The sequence below is a fragment of the Scaptodrosophila lebanonensis genome, unplaced genomic scaffold, assembly GCF_003285725.1.
Source record: "Scaptodrosophila lebanonensis strain 11010-0011.00,11010-0021.00 unplaced genomic scaffold, SlebRS2 tig00000072-arrow-pilon, whole genome shotgun sequence".
NCBI lineage: Eukaryota > Metazoa > Arthropoda > Insecta > Diptera > Drosophilidae > Scaptodrosophila > Scaptodrosophila lebanonensis.
The window spans coordinates 6,159,534-6,181,233 of NW_022060558.1; the positions used below are offsets into that span (position 1 = coordinate 6,159,534).

At 40.4% G+C, this 21,700-nt stretch overlaps 7 protein-coding genes across 10 annotated transcripts in view; 4 read left to right on the forward strand and 3 right to left on the reverse strand.

Moving 5' to 3' along the window:
• Positions 1–3,138: 3,138 nt before the first annotated feature.
• LOC115625362 (E3 ubiquitin-protein ligase FANCL) lies at positions 3,139–4,632 on the forward strand. Its single transcript, XM_030520399.1, has 3 exons — positions 3,139–3,252; positions 3,328–4,326; positions 4,420–4,632. The coding sequence occupies exons 1-3, from the start codon at positions 3,139–3,141 to the stop codon at positions 4,456–4,458; spliced, it is 1,152 nt and encodes a 383-aa protein (XP_030376259.1). The 3' UTR covers positions 4,459–4,632.
• LOC115625361 (protein cereblon homolog) lies at positions 4,477–7,984 on the reverse strand. 3 transcript variants are annotated; one of them, XR_003995525.1, is made up of 6 exons: positions 7,532–7,984; positions 6,984–7,472; positions 6,260–6,935; positions 5,573–6,087; positions 4,772–5,185; positions 4,477–4,694 (listed from the first exon to the last, which is right to left on the reverse strand). XR_003995525.1 is itself a non-coding variant. In XM_030520398.1 (5 exons), the coding sequence occupies exons 1-5, from the start codon at positions 7,551–7,553 to the stop codon at positions 4,878–4,880; spliced, it is 1,998 nt and encodes a 665-aa protein (XP_030376258.1). In that variant the 5' UTR covers positions 7,554–7,984; the 3' UTR covers positions 4,477–4,877. The 3 variants fall into 3 exon arrangements, 2 of the variants coding, with proteins under 2 accessions (XP_030376258.1, XP_030376256.1); XM_030520398.1 differs by having other exon boundaries at positions 4,477–5,185; positions 5,573–6,075; XM_030520396.1 differs by having other exon boundaries at positions 4,477–5,185.
• Positions 7,985–9,054: 1,070 nt separating this feature from the next.
• Positions 9,055–10,279, forward strand: LOC115625195. Its single transcript, XM_030520161.1, has 3 exons — positions 9,055–9,416; positions 9,569–9,665; positions 9,780–10,279. Exons 1-3 carry the CDS (start codon positions 9,303–9,305, stop codon positions 10,184–10,186), a joined length of 618 nt encoding a protein of 205 aa, XP_030376021.1. The 5' UTR covers positions 9,055–9,302; the 3' UTR covers positions 10,187–10,279.
• On the reverse strand, positions 10,256–12,455 carry LOC115625194 (dimethyladenosine transferase 2, mitochondrial). Its single transcript, XM_030520160.1, has 4 exons — positions 11,929–12,455; positions 11,691–11,830; positions 11,317–11,633; positions 10,256–11,259 (listed from the first exon to the last, which is right to left on the reverse strand). Exons 1-4 carry the CDS (start codon positions 12,443–12,445, stop codon positions 10,833–10,835), a joined length of 1,401 nt encoding a protein of 466 aa, XP_030376020.1. The 5' UTR covers positions 12,446–12,455; the 3' UTR covers positions 10,256–10,832.
• Positions 12,456–12,609: 154 nt separating this feature from the next.
• LOC115625089 (protein NDUFAF4 homolog) lies at positions 12,610–13,504 on the forward strand. Its single transcript, XM_030519988.1, has 4 exons — positions 12,610–12,802; positions 12,861–12,952; positions 13,009–13,246; positions 13,305–13,504. The coding sequence occupies exons 1-4, from the start codon at positions 12,658–12,660 to the stop codon at positions 13,436–13,438; spliced, it is 609 nt and encodes a 202-aa protein (XP_030375848.1). The 5' UTR covers positions 12,610–12,657; the 3' UTR covers positions 13,439–13,504.
• LOC115625088 (WD repeat-containing protein 61) lies at positions 13,488–14,855 on the reverse strand. The gene is made up of 5 exons (XM_030519986.1): positions 14,758–14,855; positions 14,407–14,695; positions 14,112–14,350; positions 13,861–14,048; positions 13,488–13,805 (listed from the first exon to the last, which is right to left on the reverse strand). The coding sequence occupies exons 1-5, from the start codon at positions 14,758–14,760 to the stop codon at positions 13,532–13,534; spliced, it is 993 nt and encodes a 330-aa protein (XP_030375846.1). The 5' UTR covers positions 14,761–14,855; the 3' UTR covers positions 13,488–13,531.
• Positions 14,856–15,203: 348 nt separating this feature from the next.
• LOC115625087 (F-actin-monooxygenase Mical) overlaps positions 15,204–21,700 on the forward strand; it is a 63,710-nt gene continuing 57,213 nt past the window's right edge. Inside the window, exons 1-2 of one of the 2 annotated variants that reach the window (XM_030519985.1) lie at positions 15,244–15,280; positions 16,304–16,332. The gene's annotated coding sequence lies outside the window, so the exon portion shown is untranslated. Of the gene's footprint in view, positions 15,281–16,303; positions 16,333–21,700 lie in introns of both variants that reach the window. The other variant, XM_030519983.1, reaches the window with a different exon arrangement.

Consider the following 21,700-nt stretch of genomic DNA (forward strand, 5'->3'; position numbering starts at 1 on the left):
TCTCTGCCTTGTGGCAGCTCAGACGCAAACAACAGGCACGGTGCGTGGCCAAGGAACGGACTCACCGGCTGATTCTTCCTCCGCTGCGGATGGCGCAGACTGACGTGGTTTCCGTTGCTCCAGCTACGATGCAGCTATTGATGGCGCTGCTGTTGCGCTGCGGATGGCGGTGTCGCTGCCGTTGTTGGATTTGCTGCTACTGTTGGCTGTTGCTGTTGCTCCTGTTACGATGCAGCCTGTACTGCTGTTTACGAGGGCCGCTGCAGCTGCTGCGCACAGTTCCACCGTTGTCCACGAAACTTGGCGATATGCCGGAAAAATCTATATGCCAAGGAACAAAAGGCATTAAAGCACCGGTCAGCACATTCAAGTGGATATATATATATGGGTACGTCTACATGGGCAGCGGTTCCGCCTTGTATTTATGCCCCTGTTTGCCCAACTTCGAACTGCTTGTAACACGCTTCTTTTTTTTTGTAATTCCAGGTCTCAGCTTACTAACCAAAGAAAAAGGTCGCCGCCCCGTGGGTCCAAAAGGTCGCCCCAAAAAACAGGAATGGCGTGTTGCGGCTTGTCTTTTATACGCCGGATGTCGCACCTCTGCAGATTTCTACGGCCTTGCGCATCCGTTCATCGGGGCCTTGACGTTTCCCCACTTTGGGGAAGACAAGACCCTGCGCCTGCGAGACTGCAGTTGCCTCGCTTGGTACCGCTAGATGGCGCTGCAGTGCCAGCTTCAAATTTTGGCGCCTCCCGTAGCGCTGCCACTTTGCTTTTTTGACCAGCCCGATGCAACAGATCCAAATTTAATATAGATCCAGCGGCCGCTCGTCTGCTGCTGCCGAAACTAAATTAAATATAAAATATTCCATACATGCATACATACATTTACATTTACATCAGAATCGTGTCTATGCGTGTTTGTTTACTTGTACATATGTATGTATGTGTGCATTGGGCCTGGGGGGGTGGATCAGAAAAAATGAACAAACTCGTCCTTTCTCGGGCTCAGGAGAATCTGTATACCAAGTTTGGTTATTCTAGCTCTTATACTTTCGGAGATCCTTGCGTTCATACAGGCAGACAGACGGACGAACAGACGGACATGGCTATATCGGCTTGTCTTGTCATCCTGATCAATAATATATATACTTTGTGGGGTCTGCCATGCCTCCTTCTGTGTGTTACATACATTCGAACAAAACTAATATACCATTTTACCCTTTGGGTACAGGGTATAAATAGGGAAAAATTAAATTCAAGTTAATGCAAATTTGAAATTTCCAATGCAATAAAATGTAAAAAAAAACTTGCAAAAAAATAAAATTTGTGATCGTGGAACTAATATAAAGTTGGACCCGTGCGACATCGAGAGTGTACAATTTAACAATTTGAAATTATGTTTTCTTACATAAATGATAATTGTTTATATACATACGTGTACATACTTTAAAATTATAGAAATCTAGATAAATAATACCGGCGGCGAAAAAATAAAGAGGCGTGCAAAAGAAGAGAAAAATATGTAATTTTTCTAAAGGGTGCTGCTCTCAGTTTGTAAATCAATTTATAGTATCAAGTCTAATTAATTTTCTAAAAAGAATTCGTATGCTTCTCAGTTGAACAGAATTTTTTTACAAGCTAACATGGATTGGATCCGTATCTGGGGTCGGGGCAGTTATCAAAAGAAAGTTATGGCAGATAAAGAAATCACAAATTATTTTGTTTCGACAGTTCAGAACTGAAACTGCATTTTTAGAACTGTTGAACCAAAACTATTTTTAAGAGATAATATTGCACAACATTCTAAAATTAGTAGCATTAATATATATTGCCTCAGGTTTCGATAAAATCAGCGAACTGGTGGCCGCAAAAACAACTTATTTGCCCCGTTTGTCCTGTTGCCCAAAATCAACCTTAGCTCCAAATATAGGGCTAGTTAAGAGTTATATGTTGAGCATATTAACACAATGTTTTCGTGCCCATACATATATAGGTATGTATATATCTCAACATTATATCTTCACAGCAATCTAGCTGATAAATTAACTGTAGCCATAAATTGGATGTCTTTTTTTCGTGAATGCGGAACAAATTCAAATTTGTCTGCAAAATTTTTGTTCCGTTCAGAAAAAACGAGGGGGGGGGGGCAGCTGCCCGCTTTGCACTCCCCTCGCTACGGCCATGCCTACCCTTTACCCTTTGGGTACAGGCTATAAAAACACCACATCTTCTCCGATTCACTGTCAGCGCCAGCGATCAGCGTGCTAACCACTGAATTCCCAAAACTCAAACTTATCTGGATCCCCAGCCACATTGGTATTAGCAACAAAAAAAAACCAACTCAATAAAACTGTAACTATTATTTACTCCTAACTTCAACTCCGGTGCCATTATAAATGAAGTCAAAGCACCAACTAGAAGTTTACTTAAGCACTCTCCAATACACTTTCTCATGGTGAAGCAATCTAACCCACAAGTAAGCTATGTTATACAATACTTTAATTAAATACCAAACCTAAAGCTCTACAGACTCGACCAAATAAAATTGACAAGACTCAGAAAAAAACACGTTATATCGGACAACACCCTAGGGCACAGGTACTCTGGGTATAATAAAAATATTTATATAATATATTTTATGTATATTGTCTTCACTCTTGGGAAACCCTTAGCAGTGTTAAGTATTGCTCTGCACAGGATAATGAACCGTGAAGGATTTTGATTTACCTTGGTTCTTACTACACAAAACCTTACTTGTTTGGGTTTAGTATGAACAATAACCAAGGATATAAAAATCTGTTATTATAAATAAAAACTTATCTTGCCGCCCTCCTTTCCTCTTCCACCATCGCCGAGAATTGAACCCGCGGCTCTACTCGGAGAAATAACCGCACGTTCATCAATAATACAGCACTCATCCGTTTACCGACACGGCCAACAGAGCCTCGGTCAAATGGGTTGCCTACAGAGCTAGTAAAATTATTGCCACTCATGTTAAGCGAAAATCTATTTATAGCGCCGCGGCGAAAATAAAATATATGTATGTACATACATACCCGTTCACGAACTAGTTCAGCCTGACAACTGCAGCTGTATCGATATCGACTTCTTTAGTAATCGTTCTATTGGTTTAAAATGCAAAGCGAGGTAACTAATTTAAATGACTTGCTGGCGCGCACATTCCCTGGTCTCGAGGCGGAGCGCAACAAGAGCGGCGCCTTCATTATCAGAGGTGTCGCTCAGGTCGGGGTAAATAATTACAGCTCTTCTGCACGGTGCAACTCCAACTACACACATATGACTACACTTGAATTGTAATCACAGGAACTTTATAATATAAAGCTCTTCTTGCCGCACTACCCGGAGCTGAGGGACCTACAGTTGTACGTGTTACAGAACTTTGAGTATCAATCCTACCACAGTGGAAATCTTAAACTAGAATCCGAATGGGGTCTGGAAGAATTACTGTCGCGCTTACCCCAACTTGTGTCTGTGTCGTCGACAATGTCAAATAAATCGAACCCTGACCACCACCACCCCAAAATCAGCGACATATATTTCGAGATTGTGGCCCTACAGGACTCCCAGGAATACCACATGCAAATGAATGTGCAACGGACACGGGTGCGCTTTAGCCGCTTTGTCGACTACGACCAGCACTACCTGGAGCTGGAGCTGCCCACGTTAAGCCTTCTAGAGCACAGTTTGCCGGAATGTGTCAACTGGAACGAGCTGTTTAAGCAACAGGCGCGCACGCTCAGCGAGCCATTGGCACTTTATCTTAAGTTTTTAGAGGAACTGAGTCCCTTTTACGAGAGTTTCGTGGACATAGACGAGTTGTGTCAAGTACTGCAGCCATATCCTATCACCACAAAAGACAGCATTCGCGTGTTCCCGCTTAAGGATCGTGTTTACATTAAGCTAAGCATTGCAGATCCCTTTGCCATTCACTCATCCATGGAGTTGCAGATCATTGGACCGACCGAGGAAGTAAGTCACCTGCGTCATGTGCTTAGCGATGGGCTGAGTAGCTGGGACATCGAGCTGAGCATACATAACAATCTACTGAGAATCTTTGATCTGTGCTACTTTCCAATGCCTCTGAGCGATTTGAGTACTAGCAAGGCTGAGGAGGAGCAGCAACATTGTAATATTTGTTACGTTTATCGCTTGGACGGAGGCGAAGTACCGCTTGTGTCCTGCGACAATACCCGCTGCGTACTCAAGTGTCATGCGGCATGCTTAAAGAAATGGTTCAACTCCCTGTCAGGAGGCAAGACTTTTCTTGAGGTATCCTTTGGGCTATGCCCTTTCTGCAAGGCGGTGAGTGCAATGGTCCATATTACTAATTTACTATTATTAGCTCTTCATGTACACACATATATGTATATTAATAACCAATTCATTTGTTCTTAGAAACTATCCACCTCCTTTGTGGCGCTTTTAAATGAATAAACATATCCCAGGACATTCTCCATTCCGCACACTTGCATATTTATTCACATACAGTAGTAAAACATTGTAAGCATATGGAGACAATTGTAAAATGAATTTGCAAAGTGGTTAGCTTAAGTGTCACATTTGTAAAATACGTTTTATATTTAATTAAACTTATTAGATTAAATTAAATTTTTGTTTATGTAAATCAATCTTTCTGGTTGCAAGTCCCCGACCCGCATTTCCTAGATCAACTCCGGAGAAGTAAAGGGATTGAAAGAAATACATAGTTGTGAAACGTCTAAGCGACAATGAACTCCAAATGCCTTACGTTTATTTATAAATTAGAGATGTTGCAATTCAAACAATTCGCGCCTGTCGGCACCGCAGCGTCGGCAACAGCAGCCGCAGCAAAAACGCTTCACAACACGCCAGCCTCATTCGAGATCTCTGGAAACTAGGCGCAGCAAATTTCTGACCACAAAAGTGTTACCGTTAACGGGGGTGCGTTCACTTGTCTTGCCAATCCGGACGCTGGAGCCAGCCAGCCCAAAAAACACCTTTGGTGCCAGATTCGGCTCAACCGCTTTGAATTCCCAACCAACGTGCTGGGCGCAAAACTTGCACAAGATGATGTGCCACTGGTAGCCAGGAAACCAACTGAACTCGGTGGATGGTTCGCCGCTATATCCAATGGCATGTGCCATGACCCGATAAACCGTATTTGTTTCGTGTATGTAGCCAGCTGCAAGAATCGACAATTAATACAGGTTTATAATAAATGCCCAATTTAACTAATTCTAGGAAATTAACCAATACTCTGCGGATAGGTTGCTATTGTAGATGCTGGCGCTTTTTGCATCCTAATGCATCTTCTTTGATGTCTAAAGCAATTGTGCTAACCTTTGCTTGGTTGCTAAATATAAATAAATGCCCAAATAAGGCAGATGGATGGGAAGTAGGCACCCTAGTAGCTTCCAATGAAAGCTTTTTAAGATTAAAAATAATTCTAACACACATAGTTGACCTGAATATTAATCGGTTGGTTAGGATTTGGGATTCAAGTTTCCGCATTTACCTCTAATTAGCAGTAGTTGAAAACATTATTGCAGGAAATTGTAAAATTGTTTACCTGAATTACAGTATTGAGTCTGCACGCCATGCTTGGACATGGCAAACAGATCGGAGCAGTAGGCTAGGCTACTGTTGCAGTAGCGACAATAGAACAGCGACTCTTCTTTGAGGGTACCTCCAATAAGCTTTAGACGGGTGTTAACCGAGTCCGTGAGAAATGTGAGCCGCATCATCTTTTCAGTCAGGTGCAAATTTCGCACCAGCCAAAAGGACAACTGTATCGGACATTTTGGCATTGTGTCAATCTTGTGCTGCTCCAGCTTTTTGCGCGCCTTCTCGACGATGTCTTCAAATGAGTACTCCTCACATGCTTCCATGGGCCAGGGTGTGCTTGCCATCTGATAGCGCCGAAACTTATCACGCATGGATGGTATATCGCGAAAACGATTCATTGAGCCCATATCTATGCACTTTAGAGGCTCAGGCAGAAAGTACTCGGGCAGTATTTTTACCTTGCTGTAGCACTTGGTGGTCGGATTGCGAGCAATGTATTGTGGCGGTCTGTAAGAGGTTCTAATTGTAGCAACATTAGGGATCAATTCGCACACAGCACCATTGAACCAAGTACATATACATATGTATGGTTATATACAGAAAGAAGCAAGAAAAATGGCATAAAACCATTAACAATATGACAATTCTATACGAGAAATTAATTTTTGAAAGGTGCAACCCAAAAACTTACCCTTGTATATCGTCACAGTTGATGACAATGCGCTGTAGAGCTCGCGACTTGTAGAACACCATTTGGCGACCGCCCTCGCCCTTCTCGTAGATTTGACAAGTAACCCCATATAGCTTGTGCGGGTTGTCGTCGGGCGGCTGCATTAGTGGAAAGCCTACGCCAAAGATCACGCCATCCCGACCACTGTCCTGTATCTCATCGTCTATGATGCTGCCGTCAATCATGAAGGGCAATACTTCACCGGGAAAGAGAATGTGCTGGTGCAGGAAAATCAGCATACGATGCGTGCTGCCAACCTCAAGGTAGTCGACTCCCGGAACACGATTAAGATTAGTTCCAAAATAAGAATGCTCTGCAGGCAGATTTGTGTCAAACTCCATGTCAATGTCGATCGGCGGTGGAGGTGGTGGTAGAGGGGGCAGCCCCGCTGGCGCCACATCGTTTGTATTCGGTCCACCACCATCGCCAACATCAACGCTTGCCTCATCGCTGGCTCTACTGCGCCGCTCCTGACTGAAAACCATACTTCGGACGCGTTGCAAAAAATTGTCACGATTTAGCAAACCGGCTATGCCACCATCGCTGCTGCGCGCCTGTGACACAAGCATATCAACGGCCCTTCGCATGCGATTTTGTGGTATCGTCCAGCGTGGAAACGCTTCTCCGTCCGAGTCATCTGTTGGATAGTTGTACTAGAAATGGTCGGCTCTTCGCTTTTACTCACCCTCGCTCTCTGGACTGTCCACCGAAATGTCACTGCTCTCAGAACCACTGGGGCTAGCATCATGGTCACTTAAATGGGCATCTTCATCCACGATATCCCGATCAGGCTGCTGATCGGCTGCCAAATTATCAATATCACTACTGGCCGGAGCAGCTTCAGCCATTTCTAAACTTGCTACAGTCGGGTCATCATTGCCCATGGCCTCTGTTAGCTCACTGGCGTGGCGCATCAGTTCTGCCACATCGACCATCAACTCATTTACCTCCTCAAACATAGTGTCCACCTCTTCAATCATGTTTTCCAGCCGTACGCGGTTATTTTCGTGGGCTGCAGCTACAGCGGCTATTTCACGAATTGGAGCTTCTGCATATGCCTCGGCTTCCACGACCTCTGCATTTGCAGCTGCACCGTCCTGCTGCTCCATCGCCATGTCCGCTACATCAGCAGCGTTTTCACCTGCATCTGCGCCTTCTTCATTAACATCGATTTCTGCGCATTTGTAAAACGCATAACATAGATAAAAATTTAACTTCAGAAAGACTGCTTACCTGCTGAATCATCACCATCCATTTTCCACAATAATTTAAAATTGCTTGCTTTTTTAAGCTACATTAAAAGTGAATTTTGGAATTCCTTTCTTTAAAGGAAACAACTAGTGATTAACAGCTGTTTAACGTGCCAGGGCTTCCATCTATTTTCGAATGTTTTCCTCTCTTCTTTTTTTCTTATTTTTGTAATTTGATAAACAAAAACAAGCAACAATTGTTTGAAATCTGACTATATACTTTGCCAATTATAGCTTTCCTAATCAAAACATCTATCTACCTATAAGGTAAATATGTTTGTCTGTGTTTTGCACAAGTTAACTGCTGTATTTCTGCACTCTAAACGGCAGTCCAATTACACAGTAGTTTGTGGAGTTATTAAATTCAATTAGGTAAGCCAAGTTGCAAGCGAAGACTTCTGCGGGACTTGTTGTAATAGCCGACCTAATAAAATAACCAAAAATCGAGTGTACCTGCGCTGCCCAGCTGACCAGAGAATTAGTTGTAAATGGAGATTTTTGAACTGGTTTCGTTTTCGTTCAGGCATTTGGTCATTTTTGGCACATTTTTCTTCGTTCCTATTTATTTATACAAAACACATATGTATATGTATGTGCAGGTATGTATTATGAATGTGCTTTGATACCACTAAGGAACATTTGTTCATCAAAAGATTAGACCTTGATTTTCACATAATTCTAATAATAATTATAAATTTCAAATCCAAGCTGTTACAAATCCAAGCTTTGCTCTTTGAAGAAAGGTATAAGAAAACATTCTCTAGCATTTAAATAATTGATAGCTTTATAACAATTATTAATGATTAAAATAAAACCTAAAACAGAACTCGAAACAAACACTTTTGAAATTTGCTTAACATTCTATTTTTATTTACATATGTATCTTTGAAATAAATGGATTTTAAAACAAAATCGTAGCTCCCCATTCATACTCCAACCGCAACATTCTTAAGGTGTGTTTCAGATAATTATTTTCATCGTAAGATAACAAGGTTCCAATGTTTTTAACATGTTTAATCTGCCAATACCCATATCTAAAAGTCGGTTACAATTTAAAAAGCACACATAATATATGTCATAATTTAATATTGTTTTACTTATTTATATGTTAACGTCGAAAAGTGTACTATTCCCTCGCTTACCTATTAAAGAGGAAGAAACTGAGTGGCGAAAATAAAACTGAAACGCATAAGACTAAATTTCTATATCATTTGGAACGATCATGTTTTTGTTTTTAAATGAACGATATACATGTATGTACTGGCGAGTATGTTCTTTAAAATGGATTATCGAATTCATTTTTAAAATAAAATAGTGTTCCTTAAATAATAATGGGATGGCCAGTATTAAGTAAATATACAATACTCGTAGTATTGTGACGATAGCGTTTTTAACCCCATGATGACACACAAATACTCGCTTCGCGCACTCTCACCAACTTAAGCGTAGCTTTGGCTCTGTAGCTCTGTTCGATCTGCTTCTCAGTTTAAATCCGGTACTAGAGCTGGGCGGACGTTGGGATAACGACGAGCTTGTTTAAAGATATTTTTGTTTTGTTGTTTTTACGCAGGCTGAGAGCGTCCGCTGATTGTGTTCGCTGTCTGGTATTTGCTAAATCTGAAATTATTGTTGTTTTTAATTGAAGTTTTGTGTGTACAAATCTGCGTTCCATATCGTATGCATGAGTGTAGAAAGTCGAATGCCTATTAATTAAAATCAACCGCAAGACAACTCTTCAGAAATTGAATATTAAAATGCGCTTATTGCTACTCTCAACTTGGTTTATCGTCGGCATTGAGACACTGGCGCACGCGCAGGTTGCGTTTGTCGAAGAAGGGGCCGTCGATAAGCAGAAGGCGAATCTGGCGGTGAGTTGACCCTGTCGCCGTTGTAGATGATAAGGCGTCAACAAAGCAAAACAAAAGCTGTGCGTTATTATTAATAGCAACGGTAATTCATGCTTATGTTTTCTGTTATTCACCTCTCCTGCTCTCTCGCGCTCTCCCACACTCAATTACAGGGCCGGAAACCTCTTTACTCACCTTCGCGCTGTAAAAAGTACGAGCTACTCTATCCGGGCGATCAGTTTGACGACTGGATTTGCGATTGCGCACCAGGTGAAATCTTTTAGTTTCTTAAGTAAGGGATATTTCCAATTGGAATAATCCTAAAAGTGTATCTGTATGGGATTACACAGCCTCTAATATGAGTATTCTTTTTCATGTATGTAGCTGCTCTTTACCATCCCGATTCGGACGCTTGCTTCCCTGCTTATAGGCAAGGGCCCTGCAAGAGCGGTGAAATGCTGGTCCTTTACAAGGACAAAATCATACCAGAATGCGTGAGCAATCCCTGCCGGGAAGATAATCATTTTATGATTCAAGGCAAGTGCTACGAGTTTGGCAACAACCAAGGCCATTCCAATCCGTGCCCTCTTAAAGAGTACACCTATGTCTTGGGCGTCAATCCCAAAACGCTGATGGTTGACTGTATACAACTTTCTCTGCAACTGCAGACTCGTTTCGGAGAAGAGGATGCCACACTCGTAGCGCCACCTGATTATCACATTGAGGTGGCTCAGAAATGTGGTCGAGGAAGTCGCATGTCAATCCAGGGTCGCTGTGTGGCGACGCAATGAAGCAGAGGAAATTTATGAGCACTTAAAAAAATGTTGACCTACATTTATACATTAAACAAAGAATAAAGATAACATATGTATGTATTTAATTTATATGGATAAGCCCAAGTAATGTTTTAATGCTTAAACTTTGCCACTCAATTTTATGAGCTTGACATAGGATGGTTATGGCTAAAACTGAGGGTTTTCATGTTTTTTGTATTTTTTATGGAGTTTTCTTGTAATGAGTAATAAGAAAAAAAATCACGTAACCTATGTTTGTATGCTCTTTAAATAAAAAGTGTTGTAGTTTATTCTTTGTGGCGTGTAAATAAATACTACTGGAGTATATGAGAGCATACATTGGTGCATGTCTGATTAGCATTAGAAAAACATATTTATGCAATCACTACCTTTTTTCTGGACAGAAGCCACCACTAATATGGGAGAGTCAGAGTCCAGATGAATCATCAACAAATTTATATCTTGAATATATTAATTCATCAGATTTTATACAACATTTGGGTCGACAACAACCAATCAAGTAACCCAAGCTTTAAAGTTTTTTTAAAATATGTATAAGCCCTAGGAGTGCATTTAACTTATTTAAATATTTCGGTTGGAGAAGGAATCAGTCACAACTCTTTAAGACACTTGTGGTTATATACTATTTGTTAATTTTGCTTTTATTGTGACTCCTTACTGACTTTGGTGTTTCTTCTAACAGCTCTTCTACGCTGTCGACTGTTATATCATCCTCTTCCTGTAGGATGACACTCTCTTCAATGGTTTGTTCATCACTTGAGGTCTCCAGTTTTAGTATAGTGTTTTCCAGCGAAGCAAGGAAAGAGCTTTCTTCATACTCTGGCCAACGGCGGAACTGTGAAAATAACGTCAGCACCTGACTGGGTCTGAGATCACCGAATTGGGTGTAGATGTTGATTCCTGGAAAATAATCCTGCGTGCTCATTGTGGTGCTCACTGTGGAGTACTGTGGCAATTTGCTGCTCGATTCGTCAGCGTTTAGTGGATTAACAGGCACGCATTTTTCTGAATTGATAATCAGCCTAGGTCCGCAGCCAGGTACCCACTTTCTGAAATAGATGGTTTAAAATTGGTAAGTTGTTAAGATGTGGGATTGAGTTACTCACTCCAGGTTAGGTACGATGCGATTGCGGCGACTGACAAAATTCTGTTTGATGAAGAACCAAAGCGCGGGCAAATCATGGGGCGCGCAAAGCTCGTGAAGATTGGGACGTGGCACGAATTTCACAAGATACAGGTATTCCGGATGAATGGACCGGACCTTCGCCAGTTTGCTGCTCTTATTGAGATTGTAGTCTGCCTGTGTTGGCAGAAAATGATCGCGCGGGACCTTCGCAATAAAGCGATGCTCAAACAGTATTTGGAAAAGAATTGTAGTGGAGCGATAGATTAAATAACCTATCTCATTGGAGCAGGTTAGATGCTGAAAAAAATGGAAATCAACGCAAGAGTATACGCGTATGTGGCAGTTCATACTTACAACATAAATAGGTGGCGGCAGTGCTAGTATCATTTCACAGCGTCCCAGGCTATATATACTGTTTTGAAAAACCAGTGAATTTATCAAATGCTGAAAGAACTGATACGATCCTACAGCGCCAAAAACCAGCATGTTGGGTTCTGCAAACATGAAAATAATTTAATTTCAAATTAATCTAAACGTCTATTTTAATTCCCACTTGATCGAATACAATGTATGTGTACACAAAATAACCCACCATCATTGTATGCCTTCTGTGGAACATCGTGTAATAGCTCAGCTAAGCGCGTTCCATTATCAAGTTTGTCCATGTATGCCAGCTTCCACAGGTTGACAAAATCACCATGGCGTACCTTCACGCGCTCAGGATATAGCGTGTGAATCTCCTGCAAACGTGGCAAGAAGTATTCCATGCACTCAATCAAGATAATCCGGCGAAACTGTGTTTCACGATCGAGCAGGTGGCGCGTAAAGTGGCCCACGCCTGGATTTAGCTCCACCACGGTGTCACACCTGCTGCGCTGCAGATGCGGATCCAGATAGTCGGAAATTTGCTGTGCCAGCTCCGAGTTAGCCACGTACATGTGCGCCGGTATCTTTTGTTTCTTGTTGAGCAACTTTTCGGGAAACTCGTGGCTGTAGCGCGCCAACTTCTCGGCATGCTGGGCCCGTTTGGCCTTAGTACTATATTTAACAGCTAAGTTATTGGCACGCCGAATGCTGCAACTCCAGATCATTGGGAACATTTTCAACATGATAATAATAACACCGGTTACAATTCCAGTTTGTTTACATGTGCCAGCTGTGCATGTCAGGCCCTCCACAGCACTGCAGCTGATTTTAAGGTTCTGACATTTACCAGCACTGCTGAAATTTGGTTATGTTTACAATTCTTGGCCGTTTTCTGGCTTAGTGGGGGAATCTGCATCATAATTGATCATTAATTAAAACAGTTACAATTTTGGCAATGGGTAAAGTAATGTCCATGGTAGCGCGAAAGGCAAATCGCTTCAACGCCGAGAATCGAGCCCATAGAGTAATCGAACGTGAAAAACCTACACCGGCGCCCAAATATGAGTCAAATTTAAGGGACATGGAACGCACGTTAGAATGTAAATGCCAGATAACAGAGATGCACAAGTGGTTATTTGACATGCTTATTTTTTTCAGTGGACCCTAAGTTCGTGGATAAGCTAAACAAAAAGGACTCGGTGTTGGACAATCGACTGAAAGATGTTTATGTAACTTCAGAGGATCGATATGTGGGTTTCACGAAGTATATGCCTACAGTATTTTAAAGTGTTCTACTTGTCTGCAGATTCAACGCGTTCTGGACCGCCAAGCGGCAGAGGCGGTCAAGGAAGAGCGGCCGTTGCCATTGGAACGCAAAGCCCCCAATGATTTTGAGTACGGGTATCAAGAGCCGGTTCGTGTCACACCTGGGCGTTGCACGCTGCGACAGGCGCTGGAGTTTATTAACAATCATCAACTCGATGCCGAGACTTGGACCGCCAAAAAGATTGCCGATGAATATAAACTTAAACAGGGGCACGTGGGTAGGTAGATGATAACTATACAAAACTATGTAGAACATTAAAAATGTTGTAATTTTAGAGGATATACTGCAGCACTTCAAAACCTTTAGCGTCTATATACCTGATCAAAAGTATAAGGACACGTTGCTGACTCAGGCTAAGCAGATGGTACTGAAGGAGCGACCCAGCAGTCCGCCGGAGGGTAGTACATAAGTGTAGCTATGTATATGTATAAGAGCTCCCGTTAGATAAATGCGGTTTGTTAATTTTAGCCTACAATTTATTAGTTAAATTCGGAAGATCCGATCACACAATGGCATTTGGAGGACAGTAGTAAACGTTAAGCGATTTGTCCTCCGAGGCGGATATCACCTTATCATTTCCCGGGCTGTATCGCACACCCCATACTTGATCTCCATGCTCGTTAAATGTGTGCAAGCACTTGCGTTCAGCCGTGTCCCAAATCTTGACGCTGCGGTCGCTGGAGGAGCTAGCAAAATGTTTTCCATCGTCGGAGAAGGAAACGCACAGCACCCAGGACGCGTGTCCCGAAAGGGTGCCAACCACGTCGGAGTGTGCGCTGCAATGGCATTTGTTTACTATTAATGGCTTTAGATAAAATACCCACTACTTACACATCGTAGAGCTTCATGTGGCCATCGTCCGATCCGGTGAGCAGCATTTGTGAGTTGGGGGAGAAACACAGGCTGCGCACAGGCATTGCATGGCCTTCTAGAGTCTGTGCAACCTTGCCCGCTGCTACATCGAAAATAGTAATGATTCCATCAATAGCACCACTAGCAATATATTTGCCATCAGGACTCTGTGAAATTCAAGAAACTGAAATCCATTTTGCGGCAGCCACACTTCCATATGTCACACTTACATATGCAATGCTCAACGTATATTTGCCGTTCTGGGCGTCAAGAACTTGTTCCGCCTTTCCCGTTTCCACGCTATACATGGATATCTTGCCATCATTCAACCCGGATATTACATACTTGTCACAAGGTGAGAAGCCCACCGTCCACAAGTCAACCGGTCCAAATGTCAAAAAGTGCTTTTTATCGCCTGTTTTTGCATCCCAAAGACACATGCTGGAGTCCAGCGAGCTGCTGGCAATAGCTGCAAATATTAGCGTTAGTGTTCGCCTCTAAACCATTCTCATTTAGCGCGCTCACTTTTTCCATCTGAGCTGACTGCCACGGAGACAACACCAAGCGCATGGCCTTTGAGCTGATGCCGCAACTTCAATGTGTTGTCCTCCCTTATGTCCCACACTTTGACTAGATCATCAAGTCCACCGGAGACAATAAAATCCGTTGGCTTGGGTTCTTTTTTGTCGAAGTCGAATGGATTATCATCTTCCGGCTCCGTGTTGCCTCCATCTCCAGTTGCCGGCTCGGCATCACGACCCCAAGCACAGGCCCAGAGCGGGTGCGTGTTTTCCTCTTTGTGTAGCAGCGAAAACTGAGAGGTATTGCTATTACAGTCTTGTTATTTTAAAGGTATGGGTTTTATTTATTATTTACCATATTCTAAACACTTGTTATGGCCGCTATTTATAATACGATTTTGGCGAAATTAAGCACAAAGCGTAGAGAAGTAAACATCGATATATTACAGCTGTCGATAACTAGCTTGGTAAGACCATTTACCAGCACTAACTTTTTAAAAGTGAACTCATGAAGCAACAATTACTTATTTATTCAATGGAACTATTAAAAAGTTCTCTAATTATTAAAAAAAAATATAATTTCAAAGATTCGAATTTTTTTGAATGTTTGCATTGTAAAAGCAAAGGTATTTAATGCTAAAGACGGGAATAACCATTTCGACAAGTTTCCTATATAGTATTTTGTGTTCTTGTGTGAACGATAAATAGGGCTGCATAATTTCGATTTATTACATAAAATATTGTCGGTGTTGCAGATACCGATAGTAATGAAATTGTAAGTCAACCGATAGCGATATCGTTGCTCACAACATCTTCAGTTGGAAAAATACCATTGAACGAAGTGGACGCGAAATTAATGCGAGTTAGCGAAAGCGAGTGTAAGTGAAGAGAGTGCAAGCAATATATTAATATTGATATAATATGCATCGTCGCTGCGATTGTATAATGCGTTCAAATTTTCAAAATGCATACAAAGTGTTGCACATGTGTGTAGCCGCTGCGCGTGTTCTTGCTTGTATGGGTGTGTTCGTGAGACAATCTGCGGCGGCCTGGTTGACCACCAGCCAGCCAGCCAGCCAATAATAAAAGAGACCAACGCGTGCTGTGCTCGAAGCAAGAATTCGGAAAAAGCGCGTTGAACGTACCGTAAAATACACACATATATACCTATATATTATGATAGACGTGTTTGGAATTTGAAAAAAATAAAAACACATAATAAAAATATTAATTTTTCGGCAATAGTTTTTTGTGGCCCGGTGTGTGGTGTTTGTGAGTGTGTTTGTATGAGCAGCAGCAATGGCAAGATACATATGTATATACGTACATATCGCAGTATATTTTCGATATCTTTCGTCAAAAGCGAAAACCAGATGATTCATTTTTATAAGACTGCGGCAGCTTCTCAGCTGTCTGTCTGCACGCATCCTGCTTCGCTTCATACACACACCCGCACATGCTTTCGTTGCCTATTTGTTAAATTAACCGAAAACGACGTCAGCGTGGAAAGCAAAAAAAATAATAACTAAAATAAATGCATAATTTTAGTTTTTGAAAAACGCCGCTGCCGCTGCCGCCCCCGCCCCAACGATAAAAAGCCTGCTTCATGTGTTTCGTGTATGCGTGTGTGTTTTGTGTTTGTTTTATTGATTCCCCAACTTCTTTATTCGCGCCGCATATTCTGTCCATTTTACTATTCTCGGCTCGTTGCGTTCGTCCGTCGTTTCACAGCTCGTTTTTGTTTTTGTAAACAAAAACTGCAACCGGTTTAAATTTTTTTCACTGCGCAAGCCTTTCTTAATTTTTATTTGTTCTTTCATTTCCATGCGTTTTAATGATTATCATGTGCTATACTTTAAAAACCTACAACTAAAAAATATGTAATTTTAAATCGTTTGCAGCCCTTAGAGTTTAAATTTTATTTTAAGAGGTAAGTTAGGATTTTTATTACCATTGTATATTACATAAATGTGAAGTTGGGTTATCTTGAATTGGTGTTTATGTAATAGCTGGCCTCTACATAGTGGGCACATCGCAGACAGTGGCAGAAAGCGAAAAATAAAATTGACATATCCTTCACGACTTACATAGTGACAGGTGCGGTTTCTGCTTCAGATGGGAATCAAATAGGAAGTTGAAATCCTTTCCAGACTTATGTTCGAATATATTCGACTCTGGGATTAAATTAAGTATAATAAACATGCATCTTCTGAATTTAAAAGTTGATCCATTTCTGATACACACTTCCAAAAATATGAATATGAGCGTATTCAAAAACAAACTTCGGCAATTTTGTATTAAAATAGGATTCTTGGTATAAGCCTTCACCCTTCGAGTAAAGAGATAATATTTAATACGCATGGAATATTTGTGTGTTGTGCTTTCTACAAATTTTTAGTTATGTTCGTTAGTAAATTACAAAATGTGTACTAAGTCGTTAGCCAGTTCTTAACTCATTATAGTTGCCTAAAATGACTTGAGAATATGAGAATGAAAACCAACGAAAGGGAAACACGGCATCATAACTCATACAAGAAATTTGTTAACGAAAATATTTCTCAATTATTTTTCCGTTGGTTATCTTCTACAAATTCCCAAAAGCGAAATCTACGAGCCCTGTTTGTTTGTTCATAGTATTTTAAAAATGTCTTTCATGTTTTTGTTGCCAACCAGGTGCCAAAATAATTTGCTTTCTAGGTGCCGCCATGGGTAGGTCGTGGTATGCGTGCTGGAGCGCAAAGAAAAAAAAAAAAACAATGCTGCTGTTGTTTTTGTTTGTTGTTGGAAAATTGATGCATGGTCATAGCTATTTTCGGGCAACGCTAACAAATTTTCTACTCCTATCTACGCCTATCTTATCAATATTCTGGCGAAGCCTTTTGACTGTGTGTCTAGAATTAAGCCAAAATGTGGAGCAAATAAAATACCTACCATAACATGCAAATATCGAATATATAACACTTATGTTGGCCAATAGTTTAAGAACGGGTGTTTATTTTAACCTTCCACAATTCTTTGAATGTTGAACTATAAAAGGTAAATACTAGAAATGAAATTTGATTGATATTGTTGTTAACATAATAATTTGGTTCTAGTTCTATGAACAAATTTACGCGTATCAGCAAACATCCCATCACTATTACACTATGTGAATAAATGTTTAAAATAAAATATGGTATAATTTGTCTCAAAGTGCATTCCTTCGTTTGCATGTCAAGTGTCGCATGGCTTGAGTGGCAGGAGCTACGAAAGCTACTTACTCCACATATATACACACATACGTATGCATATACGTGTGAACTTTCCAGAGGCGTAGTCCTCACAGAGTTAAGTTGGGAAAAAAAGGGAACAAGTCTTCTCTTTTAATGTTTCAACCTTCAAAAACAGCTGCTAGAAGAAACATGACATCCCGGAATTAGGAGATCTACTTGCTTGATCTTGATTCTAAAAAATCTTTATACTCGAATGTACCCCTACAAAATTGTTGCTGGATAAGCCACTGACCTATGTACGCCGAGCACAAGTGATGATGGTTTATTGTGTTGACAACACTTAAGCGTAATAAGTAGTAACAAAAACAACTAGAAGAGTGATGTCTTCCAGAGTCTGGCCAACGCTCCGCTGGCAAAGTTCAAGAAACGGCCGCGGCATTTATATGCAGACGTAGCGTGAGATATTGTTATCAGCTATAATACGATGCCCGTTGGTTGTTGTTGATGCCGCATCGTGCTTTATGCATAAAATAACTTGCTTGCTTCCATTTAGCGGGGACAGTGTATTCGCTTTTGTTATTGTTGCATGCCAGCTTACATTCATACATACATATATAATGAACTTTAAGTTGACGAAGGCAGCATCGCAAAAGTTCATCCAACTAGCGCATTTAAATGTTGATAAATAATGCATCGCACAATTAGTTGGTGCCACGCCCCAGACATCCAGCCATCTACAAGAATAGCCCGCACAAGTTTCTCTTCGCCATTCGCTGACACCTATCTATTTATGAATGCCTGCGCTTCCTCTTTTGTTAAATGCTTTGTTGCTGGCTGCTTAGTCGTTTTTGCGACTTGCATTTTAAATAATGTCAAGGCTAGTGCGTCAAAATCTTTACGAACTTTTGTGCCCAGTCATGAATTCTCTGTTTGGCAGCATTTTTTCGTGACTACTTTAATTTTTAATTATTATTTACATGTGAACTTAAATGTTTGTATTGTTTTGTCGCATTAGCTTGACAAATTGGTATACCCTCCCCCTCGGTAATGATTTCATGTCTGTTGTTCATTGCTCCAGTTTGGGGCATTTCTCTTGCTATTGCAGCTTTGTCACGCTTTTCCACACTTGACTTTCCTGGCTTTGGCGAACTGCACTCGATTTGCCATCTCTTTGAGTTTTTCAGCCTTTTAACGGCACTAATCACTTCGGCTTTCTTGTTCGTTTCTTGCTCACACTTGTTGTAGAGGTTGTTGTTTTGTGTTTTGTTGATAATGTTGTAGCACAGCCAGCCGAAAGTGCCCCACAGCCGACACGCACATTTTCTTGCATGTGTCGTTTTTGCTTTTCCATGCAGAGGCATGGAATGGAAACATTTTGTGAATGCTTGAAAAACTTTTCCACTAATGGCTTCTCGACTGCATTTTATGTGTGTTTATGGTCTAGATTTTGCAGCTCATGCTGATGTTGTGGCAGCAGAACACATCAAGCATTTTGAAGGTTGAGCCCATGATGACACTTTTAAATTTAGGTGAGGAGAGTAGAGATGTGGTGGCTGCATACAAAGCTGGGCAGATATAAATGCAACGCAGCCGCAGGCTCTAAAAATGTCCCAAATACTTATGAGTGCAATCAAAACTTTCTTATTGACCCACTTTCGCCTAGTTGGTCGAAATTCAACAAATTTGAAATGAACGATCATTTTAAAATAGGATTATGCTGTGCCAGAATTTTAGTTTTATGACCGTGTTAAGGATAGGAGACAGTACAGGATATACAAGGAGAGATAGGCAACATTATTATTGGATTCTTTGATCTTATAATTGAATTGACAATATTTATATCACAAAAGCATCAGAACTGTATAAACTAATATGAAAGCTATTTATCTTTATCTTTAAATACAGAAAAATAAATACTACTAAGTACTACTAGATAAGTACTAGTATATTGCATTAAATTTGTTTTTTGATATATTACTCAAAAAGTGTCCAATGAAGACGGGCTTTTTATTGGGGGTTTCTGTTTCTAGCAGCCCATGTGGCTATCGTGTCTTTGAGTTTACTCAAAAGGATTTTGAAGAAGATATCTTAATTGGCATACACAAGTCTTTATGAATAAAGAACTGAAATATTAAGTAGTCTTTATTAGTCTGAAGAGTAACAACATTCACAACTTGTGAATGAATAAGTATTTACAAGTTGTGCTTTACGGTATAGTACTATCACTATATTGTTGTTTGTTTTAATTTTGTAACACCCACAAGAAACTATGACAGACCACATGTTATAAATAATTACATACATATACTATATGATAAGCATTACGAAATTCCGTGAGTTCCATTCGTAATGTCGGTCAACCTTTGCACAGGGGTTTCTTTTTGACGGACCGTGTCTAATCACTATATCAAATGCATAGCTTTTTCCAATGGAAAATTGTGTGCAGACAATGTTTTTATACCCTGTACCCGTAGGTTAAAAAGGGTATATTAGGTTTGTGCAAAGTATGTAACATGCAGAAGGAAGCATCTCCGACCCCATAAAGTATATACATATATTCTGAATCATGACGAGAGAAATCGATCTAGACATGTCCGTCGGTCCGCCTGTCTGGATGAACGCAAGGATCTCAGAAACTATTAATGCTAGAATAACCAAAGTTGGTATCCAGATTCTCTTAGGTCCGAGAAAGGACGAGTTTATTTTATTTTATTTTTTTGAATATTCTGAATGTTATGGTAAAGTTAAGTGAAAGTGAACAGCAAAAGAATAGTGATAAATACATACATACAGCCTATGTATGTATATACATAAATTCAAATTCACCGTTGATGTAGGTAAAAATTGCATAGTTTTTTAGCAAATACTAGCGTCCCGCCCCCGCTTTTCACGGGTATTTTACAAAAAAATTATAACTTTTATATCCCACACAAACATACACCCTTCTCCCTGCTATGAGTTACTAAAAAAAAAAATAAACATTGTTTGGATATTATTATTTTAATGCTTTTTTTTGTTCTTTTTATAGCCTGTACCCAAAGGGTGAAAAGCTATACTAGTTTTGTGCGCATGTATGTAACACACAGAAGGAAGCGTGGCAGACCCCACAAAGTATATATATTATTGAGCAGGATGACGAGTCGATATAGCCATGTCCGTCTGTCCGTCCGTCTGTCCGTCCGTCTGTCCGTCCGTCTGTCCGTCCGTCTGTCTGTCCGTCTGTCTGTATGAGCGCAATAGCTACAAGAGCTAAAATAACCAAACGTGGTATCGAGGTTACCCTAAGTCCTAGGCAGGTCAAGTTTATTTGTTGATTCTGATGCTTTGGTTCAACTTTGTGCTGCATACATACACGCATATAAACACGCATAGGCACGTGATGTAAATGTATGATGTTAAAACTGAACATAAACATGTCTTCTAATTGAATTAAATTACTTAATTAATTCACTTTTTTAAAAATTTAATTTTTTTTTTTTAACTTTCCTTTTTTTGTGGAGAGTACAGGCTATTTTACTGTCGGGGTTGCTCGACTGTTTAGTTTTTTTTTTACTATTCTTTATTGAGTAGGAGCTTCTTTGTAAACGATATATGATGTTATTTTATTTTATGGCTGCCAAATAAATCGATTTGATAATGATTGCTACACTTAAATTGTCCTGCAGTTCCTTAATAAGCAGCCTCGTCCCAATGCACATGCTCGGAGGGCTTAAATTTCTTAAAAGCATGATTAGAATTCCGATTTTTACCGTCAATTCATATTGAGGCAGTCCAGAAGGGTTTAATGAATTTAAATGGACTCTATCTTCGATAATAGTCACGGTGTCGATCGATTTGTAATTACTTATTTGGCTCTGGACTTTTGAATAATATTGCCTTAAAATTTAAAGTGACAGAATGTTTCGAGGATGATTCTGAACTAACAGCAACTGTTCAGAAATTGCTTAGGTATTTTTTGTACACCTTGGGTTACATTATTGGCGTTTTTAGTAAGGATCCCTTTCTTTGTTTGTAAATATCATATAGCCTATGTTAACCGGGGACAGTGTAGCTTCCCAACAGTGAAAGAATCCTTTAAATCGGTCC

What these genes read in the sequence shown, in the direction of transcription:
- LOC115625088 (XM_030519986.1), bottom strand. An exon ending in ATACGTTGAGCATTGCATAT is followed by an intron (nt 14,049 to 14,111) that starts GTAAGTGTGACA and finishes TGAATTTCACAG; the next exon opens with AGTCCTGATGGCAAATATAT. An exon ending in CACATGAAGCTCTACGATGT is followed by an intron (nt 13,806 to 13,860) that starts GTAAGTAGTGGG and finishes ATGCCATTGCAG; the next exon opens with CGCACACTCCGACGTGGTTG.
- LOC115625361 (XM_030520396.1), bottom strand. Translation starts at nt 7,553, where the DNA reads ATGGATGGTGATGATTCAGCAG. An exon ending in AACTGTGACGATATACAAGG is followed by an intron (nt 6,088 to 6,259) that starts GTAAGTTTTTGG and finishes TGCTACAATTAG; the next exon opens with AACCTCTTACAGACCGCCAC. An exon ending in GACTCAATACTGTAATTCAG is followed by an intron (nt 5,186 to 5,572) that starts GTAAACAATTTT and finishes CGATTCTTGCAG; the next exon opens with CTGGCTACATACACGAAACA.
- LOC115625195 (XM_030520161.1), top strand. Translation starts at nt 9,303, where the DNA reads ATGCGCTTATTGCTACTCTCAACTTGGTTTATCGTCGGCATTGAGACA. An exon ending in AGCAGAAGGCGAATCTGGCG is followed by an intron (nt 9,417 to 9,568) that starts GTGAGTTGACCC and finishes ACTCAATTACAG; the next exon opens with GGCCGGAAACCTCTTTACTC. An exon ending in GATTTGCGATTGCGCACCAG is followed by an intron (nt 9,666 to 9,779) that starts GTGAAATCTTTT and finishes TCATGTATGTAG; the next exon opens with CTGCTCTTTACCATCCCGAT.
- LOC115625194 (XM_030520160.1), bottom strand. Translation starts at nt 12,445, where the DNA reads ATGTTGAAAATGTTCCCAATGATCTGGAGTTGCAGCATTCGGCGTGCC. An exon ending in ACAGAAGGCATACAATGATG is followed by an intron (nt 11,831 to 11,928) that starts GTGGGTTATTTT and finishes TCATGTTTGCAG; the next exon opens with AACCCAACATGCTGGTTTTT. An exon ending in CGCATCGTACCTAACCTGGA is followed by an intron (nt 11,260 to 11,316) that starts GTGAGTAACTCA and finishes CATCTATTTCAG; the next exon opens with AAAGTGGGTACCTGGCTGCG.
- LOC115625089 (XM_030519988.1), top strand. Translation starts at nt 12,658, where the DNA reads ATGGGTAAAGTAATGTCCATGGTAGCGCGAAAGGCAAATCGCTTCAAC. An exon ending in CATGGAACGCACGTTAGAAT is followed by an intron (nt 12,803 to 12,860) that starts GTAAATGCCAGA and finishes TATTTTTTTCAG; the next exon opens with TGGACCCTAAGTTCGTGGAT. An exon ending in TAACTTCAGAGGATCGATAT is followed by an intron (nt 12,953 to 13,008) that starts GTGGGTTTCACG and finishes ACTTGTCTGCAG; the next exon opens with ATTCAACGCGTTCTGGACCG.
- LOC115625362 (XM_030520399.1), top strand. Translation starts at nt 3,139, where the DNA reads ATGCAAAGCGAGGTAACTAATTTAAATGACTTGCTGGCGCGCACATTC. An exon ending in GAGGTGTCGCTCAGGTCGGG is followed by an intron (nt 3,253 to 3,327) that starts GTAAATAATTAC and finishes TTGTAATCACAG; the next exon opens with GAACTTTATAATATAAAGCT. An exon ending in TATGCCCTTTCTGCAAGGCG is followed by an intron (nt 4,327 to 4,419) that starts GTGAGTGCAATG and finishes ATTTGTTCTTAG; the next exon opens with AAACTATCCACCTCCTTTGT.